Source organism: Elaeis guineensis, chromosome 4 (genome assembly GCF_000442705.2).
Source record: "Elaeis guineensis isolate ETL-2024a chromosome 4, EG11, whole genome shotgun sequence".
NCBI classification, from domain to species: domain Eukaryota; kingdom Viridiplantae; phylum Streptophyta; class Magnoliopsida; order Arecales; family Arecaceae; genus Elaeis; species Elaeis guineensis.
The window spans coordinates 5,814,982-5,823,015 of record NC_025996.2 but is presented as its reverse complement, the minus strand read 5'-3'; the positions used below and the strand labels follow the sequence as shown (position 1 = coordinate 5,823,015).

Below are 8,034 nucleotides of genomic sequence, written 5' to 3'. Positions count from 1 at the left end.
GCAAATTTTTCGAAATGACAACATATTACATCAGAGACCACTACAGACAACACAGAACACCACTTTTGAAGTAGGCAATCCATAGGGAACAAAAAAAAAAAAACTATTTCTCCCACATACCTCACGCCCAGAACTGCGGAGAGCCTGAAGAGGTTCAACACAATCCTGGCCAATAACCAGAAACCCAGGTCTTTTATTTTCTTTGGAGCTTCCGTTGCCACTTGGATTCTTCTTTGACAACTCTTCCAGTTGCTGCTGAAGGAGGGGAGAAACACCAGCCTGGAATTCAAAGACAAGTTAGACAAGAGAACACTATCACAACTCACAAGTCTTGACAAGTAGACACTGCATATCATCAGAACAACTGGTAGAAAAGAGAACCTTCACAATGAGAAGTAAATTTATGTGGCTAAACATATATTATAACGATACTAAAAGACCATAAAACAAGAACTAATTCAGTACACGATTTATAAACTCCTTTACAAATAGCAGAATCATTCAAGTGGAATTCATAATAAACTAAAATATTAAATACTGAAAATGTACGAGGACTTAGACCTAATTCATTTTCCTCACAAATGCCTTTAAAAATAAGGGTACCGATATCAAGAAGTGCAAAGAAAGAACAAAACCCATTGTTAATCGGGGTTCCTACAATGTCTGTGCAGAACATTGATGAACATGCTTCTACCATCTAAATCTTTTCATCATCCTGTCTTCAAAACCAGTGCAATTTCTAAGCTTGCTCTAGTAAAATTTTCCCCAATCTTTCCTAGTTTTCCACATCACCATGATATTTCTCAACCCTTGAACATTATATGCTTCCATAGCCATCAGAATGTGTTGATATTGAGTAACTGAGATCAAGTCCTCAAAGAGAACCATGAGAGACACTTTCATAAAAAATTTAGCACATATGAATGATCTGTTAAAAGTCATGATACAAAGATGCTAGTTTTTGACCACTTCAATCTTTGAAATCTCTTTTTTCTTAAAAAAAAAAAAAATTATGTTCCCCATCCTCAATAACCTGACACAAGCTATATCCATCATCCCTTCCCTTTATTAACTCCTCAATAGTTTCCTCTCTAATGGTTACCAAACCCCCAACATCTTATGGCAAACAGCATATGATTAATAAGATAATTATACCTGACAGCTTCATGCTAATGAATCTCAACTTTTGTCTGTAGATAACTCAGCAGAATTTTTTTTTTTAAACAATAGTTCACGGTTGTAATAACCATTTATGAATCAAACAAACAAAAAAAACTTGAGTCCTTTTGCAATCTTTTGATAATAATAATCTTAGACCTCTCATGGTAGAGCCATTGCTCAAATAAAAGGAAGAGGCAATTGTTGGACTTCACAATCCTCACGACCAAGTTCACTTTCATGAAATCACCTGACAACATTAGGAACCTTCTATCAATTGGATGATATTCCCCCAACATATGTCTAGTCCCTTAAAGCATTTGACATGTTTCTGCTTGCAAAACACCTACCAAACCCTCCTACTTTGGATATAAATCAGGTTTCTCCCTTGTATTGAGAATGACCATAAATCCATCACAGAAAAAGCTTCTGTATCTTCTGCCAGCCAACATCACAGAATACATTAATCTCATTGGGACCTGTTTGAAGTATTACAGGCCCGTAGCATGCCCATTAGCACTAGCAAAATACATATCATGCAGTACCAGTGCTAGTGCTTCAACTTGCTGACAGCTTGCAAATCTTAGTTGCAAATGCTTTGGAAACAAAACTTTTGTGCTTTCTAAAAAGAAACAAACCTTAATTCATACTACTGTGAGTTAAACCCTAAAGAGACCATCATGAATGATATATATTGTCTACCATTTATGTTCCAAGGCACTCAAAGTAGTCAACATTATTAATTAGGCGTCCCAGCCCCCCCTTGGGGTCCCCATTCATGCACCTGTTCCCATTTCCATTGCTGCGTTGTGCAACTCACTTGTCATCGAGGCCCATAGACGAGGGAAACTGAGTAGCAAATGATGAAGCGTGATGGGAGAGGGTATGGATGAGACCTTTGAACTAAGTGAGGAACATATCAGAAATTTTCCTTTAGCTAATAGTTTGTGGATTATCTGCAATAAATTCTTGCTTTGATCATATATAAGGAGAATCTATATTTGCATATAAAGAAAAACAAATTGAAAACTTACCCCAGCCAAAAAGCGATTTGAGAATGTTTTTGATTGTAATGGCCGTGCTAAGTGGTCATTCAGCTCCTGCAATTTGAAACACAATAAAATTATAGAAAAGAGAATTTTCAGAGAGAAAGAGATAGAGAGAATCTACAAAGTCAATCCACTAAAAATATTCTTTTCTAGGGTTGTAGCTACAGCTACTGCTCAAGTAATCTGAAATGTAGCCATGCTCAAAACTAAACCAGAGAAACCTGCTGCAGCTTCTTTAGCTGAAGAGAACCAATTTTCTTCTGCTTATGGCTGTTTACAGTTTCTTCCTCACTGCCACTGTCCTCCATGGCCAATTCCAGAGATTCGGCGTTCCGTAACAGCCAGCTCTTCTTGGCATTTTCCTGAAGAAACAAAAAGAAAGCAAAATGTTGGATGGAAATTGTTTAATAATTACAGTTCAAAGTTTTAAAAAAACGAAAAGAAAGCTCTTCATTTGCATGGGAAGCACTAAAAATTAATAGGTGATACAAAACACAGCTATAATGCCCCTAAACTCCAAACATGATATGACTGGAAAATTGAAATATCAAAGGACGACCAGCAGCATAGGGCCTCATGATGGACTTATATCTACAGCAATGGACAGTAAATTGTCATACACAACAAGATACTGAGACACCACTCCACTTCTAGAGTGCAATTAACTGGTGCATTCACATTACGATCAAATCAAAACCACAAGGGCCTAACATCAAGAATGGACCACAAGTAGATAGACGGATGGATGTGGAGGGAGGGAGAGAGAGATAGAGATCTGGTCATGCATTCCAACAAATAGTTATCTCACATATCTAGCTAATAAAAACAGAACTAGCAATCTGATATCATAACCCAGCCAGTATCCCTAGTATATAGAATTTGTGGCAGTTACCAGATAATTACAAATGTTATATGCAGCTTGTATATAATTGGTAGAATGTATCATGATAGTAATTGGTTCAACTTTACTGGACAAGCCAAAAAAAGCACAATTGAGTCACAATTTCTATATTTACCCTCAAATTACCATGCACTGCATTGAGCAGGACTAGTACCAGAAATACCTATCTATCATTACATGATTAAGAAATTGCATTTCTCATACCTCGATATACACTCTTTACCAACCAACTGCTCAGTTAATGTGCTAAGAACTTTATAAAATTGCTCAATAGAAGGGGAAAAAAAAAAAAGAAAAAGGAAAGAAATCTAGAAGTGTGTTAAAAGAAATACCTGAGAGTTTTTCCGCGTAATCTTGTCAATTTGACGAGCAAGAGATAACCGCTTCATTACCTCAGGCATGTAAACATCATTCACAGGAAACTGCCGAAGGCTTTCCTGCAAATGGACCCCAATAAAAGTGGCATTAACTCATAAATCTGTAGAAAGATTTGGTAACAGTCCACCAGTGCAAGGAATATTACTGTATTGCCAAGTAATTAAAATAGCATCAGTTCAGATTTGACTTTACACACCAAGTTGACTTCCTTCAACTGTTTAACAATGATTTTGTATGGAGATCTCCAAAGCATTTAATGTAGAATGAAACAGGGTGGTTAGTGCATAGAAAATCTTGTATTCTAATGGGCAGAGGGAAGAAAGGTAGAAAGAAAATTGTTATTAGTCTAAACATGGAATAAGCATTTTATTGTTTAGATATAATTAAAGCATAACAAGCATTAATGAAAAATCACTGAACAGAAGCATTAGCTGGAGCAATCATGAAGCATTTCACTTGAAACCTATGTTTTTCATGCGACAAAGGCAAAACTATTTTTCCTTTTACCTTTTTTGTCCAAAGACCCTGCTGGTGGCAAATTATCAACAAGTTCATTATCAGGACAGTTATGAAAGAGAGCCCCCTGCTCAATAACATAAAGATCAAAGTTGCAACCTAATATAGGACCAGCAATTTTCATGATTCCACAACTAGACAACCATTGACACTCATGACAGCAGAACTTAAACTCAATTTTCACTCATTTATTCCAGAGATAGGTTAAAGGCAATAAAGGTAGAAAAAAAACTAGAGAAACCTCCTTTTTTTTTTCCTTTCTATTTTTTGGAGGGGATGATGGTTACTGTACCGTTCCCTTGCCTGGCTGTGAGCAAGAAATTCATCCCATTTCCATCTCAGTTTCACAAAGCAGTATCACTTGAATCAGGATTAAAGTCTTGACAAGAACTGTTTAGTGTGAAATGGATTGACTTTGAAGTTTCAGCAAAAACTGAGGAAATTTTTCAGTTTCATACTGTTTAAAGCTTGACCTTGGTGAATAACTGAAAAGATCCATGTACTCAGAAACAGAAGGCCATTTTCAAGAAAGTGTGGTTTGAATTGTTGTTTCTGCTCTCTTATTGAAATTGCTTCTTTTCTCTTATCCTTGTTCTGAAGGTTGATGTATATTCCTTTTTATTCTTAATAAATGGTGGGCCCTGCCCTTCTTTCCAAAAATTTCAGTTCTGGCTGGTTTTAACTAAAACTACCTTGAAACTTTGACCATATAAATATATGCATACAATATACATGTTAATATACATATACACACATATACTGCCATTGAGTGGGGGATTTTTTTTTTCCTTGTTCGACAGAACCTTTGGGGGCCAAGACGGACTGTTGATGTCACCTCAATGTTACCCAACTTGTATACTCTCGAAAGTTAGCTGGTGGAAGATGGGAAGAACACTGTTCATCCCTCACCCACCCTAAAAGGGGGTTGCTAAACACTCTTCTCTTGCACTTTCTTTTCTCATCAGTGATTCACGTAAGAAATATACAAAAATTTCACTAGATCAACAAGAACCAAGAGTTAAAAAATTGAGATTTCAAGTAAATAAAGAAACTCCCTCTTTACTTCTTGTTAAGTAATATTGTAAAAGCAAGCAAGATCTATGGGATCTTTTCTTGATAGACTGGTATATTAATATGATATACACAAGCATTGGTAAGCTCAGCCTCTCCTAAAATTGGGGTGCCTTCCAGAAACCAATATTTGATAGAGAACTAAGAAATGTACCTTTGACAGTGACTTGCATAAAGAAAAAAATTTTGCTTTATCACTGGGAGAGATTAATGCAATGCAGCAGCCATCAGCAGATGCACGCGCCGTCCTTCCACTTCTGTGAATATAAACCTAAAATGAAAACAGGTTCCAGTTATTAACATTCAGAAACATAAAGAATTAAAAACACAACTTTGCACCTACTTCTGCTGAGTGCGGAAGTTGATAGTGAACAACAGTTCGGATGCCAGGAATGTCAAGACCACGTGCAGCAACATCAGTAGCAACTAGTACACCATGCTCATTACCACGAAAACGATCAATAGCCTGATCAGATAGCATGTCAGCTATGATGATAGTCGAAATCAATAAAAAAAAAAAAGAATTTGAGAGGTAAAATTGTGCTTACAACTCAGATTTCATATCACGTCAGTTAAATTTCTAACCAGAAATTTTTACCTCAAGAATTAGCACTCCTGTCTGGTACAAGTGGCAGCACAAAAAGTAACTTTTTTTTCTTAAATAGTTGATTCTTGAACTTTTGCACAAGATTTACTGCAAATATCATGATGTGCGTAATCACATCAAGGATTTTTATAATCTCACAGAACTCTTGAAAGTTGAAACCAAATCATTTCAAAAAATTAATCAGTTAGGGTTAATATTTCACTAATTTCTATGTTTTGTATTTCACTGATTTTCTTTACAAATATACTACTTGATCAACTTTAATTGCATTTCATAATATAATTATGGTCTATTTAGCATCAAGAAGCATCATTTAAGGTGCACCGGATGATAAAAACATCAAGTTAGGATTTTAACTCTAATAAAAACATCAAAAGACATCCAAAAAAAAATCAAATCAGGGTTAAAATCATTCAAAAACCAAAAAAAATGATTACATTTAAATAAATGTTTAAAAAAAATTTTAAAAAAAATGCTGATCTGGTGACCAGCATGCCAGCGCATACTGTGTGTGGATACAATATTGAATGGTACTGTATGCAACTGGTAGCTGACTGATACGGTTCCTGATACCGGTTCAATTAACCTTGCTCCATGGTGCTTTACTTGTCAAATAAGCTAAACGTCTATGGTTCAATGGCAAAGAGCTGAATCAAAATGGGAATCAAATCTATTCTGAAAGCACTTGAGGATCTGAAACCGAGTTGCAGGTCCAAAACAGCAAAAAGATTAAGGAGGGGGCATTTCCAGTATCAAACTTTATTTTCATGCAGATACAGGAACTAGTTATCAGTTCCAAAGCAGAAAAACAATTAATTGCCAAATGTGATTACCACCTGGTGAGGCAGGGAACTGACTATATCAATCACAGTTCCAAAATTCTGGGTCAGTTTTGGATGGTACAGCTAGAATTCATAAACAGGATGGTACTGAGATGAATAATGATAGCAAGGATGCACATGCAAACACACTATCGAATTTAATAACTCAATAGACAAAATAATTACATCATTCATTATAGCTATCAATTACCTTCAAGCGGGCTCTTTGTTGCATTTGAGCATGAAGGGTCCAAGAATTGATGCCAAGGATGTGCAACATGGAAGAAACACGACGTAAAGCTGCAATTGATGTACAGAAAACAATTGTGCGACCTTGGCCATGGACACTTAATAAGTAATACAAATATGCCTCTTTATCTTCCTCACTGCATCTGCAAAAGCCAGCACATACATACTTAACAGAAAGCAAGTGCGTTACACTCACATACTAGCTGCACGAGTAAATGTACAGTAAGTGATTCTATATGGCAAAAGAATGCTGTTCAGCTTTAAGATAAATGTTCCAGAAATATTTCATGATACACAGACTATAGAACCGCCAACAAAAGACAATGCTGAGCTCCACCATGCTTCACAAGAAAAGGCATGATACGCACTCACTAAAGTTTGGTTGCATGACATGAAGATCAAAATTAGTAAATTATTTGTCCTAAGGGTCTGTTGATGGAGAAAGAGACCAGGAGTGATTGAAATTTCATCAAAACATTTTTCATGTTTTCTCAAGGGAAAAAAATCTGAATCTCTTCAAATTTAAAATAAGTAACATGGCATTTGTCTGAAAAATAGAATTTTATGGCATTTCACCTTGTTCAGAGCACTGATAGCAAGCTTGAACATGAAAGGCTTTGCTTAGAAGTTGAGAAGTCGAAATAATTTCCATGTATCAGAAAGCCCCCATATGTTTTTGAATCTCCAAACTAATCACAGCTTAAGCATAACAAAAACAAAAACAAAAAAAAAAAAAAAAAAAACTTCAGGAGTTGCCACTCAATTTGGCATTACATATTACAGTGTGTATGACAAATACATTAATTGCATAATAAGTTAGGAACCCAAATATTAGACTCTGACACAAAAGAACAAGATGACAAAGAACAATCTCCCAAGATTGGTTATTCCCCAGGGAAATAAACCACACCACAATCCAACTTTTAATCAGATCTATAAGGGCCTTGGTGACTTTATAGCAGCTGTTTCTAAAAATCTAAAAAGTTGTATTATAATATATTAATCCTAATAATCTTGTACACTGCCATTTGAAGCATATCAGACATTTGAAATCATTAATGGCCCTAAGCTTGCTGCATTGTAAGAGTAAATAAGTAGTCTGCTCTTAACTATCGCAAAATGAGTACCTTTTTTCACTGATATTTAACAACACACAAAGAAAAGAGAAGTCAGGTGAAGTTTAAGTATATAGCAATAACGCGGCAACATGTGCTCTGAAACCTGGCAAATTTGCTCCTTATTTGAAAGTCCCATATGCCAAATGTACATTTAAACATCAAATAT

At 35.7% G+C, this 8,034-nt stretch overlaps 1 protein-coding gene across 1 annotated transcript in view; it reads right to left on the bottom strand.

Annotated features, from left to right (window-relative positions):
- Positions 1 to 8,034, bottom strand: part of LOC105044170 (DEAD-box ATP-dependent RNA helicase 13) — a 68,472-nt gene that overhangs the window by 54,001 nt on the left and 6,437 nt on the right. The window contains exons 7-13 of the mRNA XM_019850270.2: positions 6,713 to 6,893; positions 5,417 to 5,539; positions 5,228 to 5,344; positions 3,441 to 3,545; positions 2,429 to 2,569; positions 2,193 to 2,258; positions 121 to 279 (exon numbers count right to left, since the gene is read on the bottom strand). Of these exons, the coding sequence (XP_019705829.2) occupies positions 121 to 279; positions 2,193 to 2,258; positions 2,429 to 2,569; positions 3,441 to 3,545; positions 5,228 to 5,344; positions 5,417 to 5,539; positions 6,713 to 6,893 (892 nt within the window). The remainder of the gene's footprint in view (positions 1 to 120; positions 280 to 2,192; positions 2,259 to 2,428; positions 2,570 to 3,440; positions 3,546 to 5,227; positions 5,345 to 5,416; positions 5,540 to 6,712; positions 6,894 to 8,034) is intronic.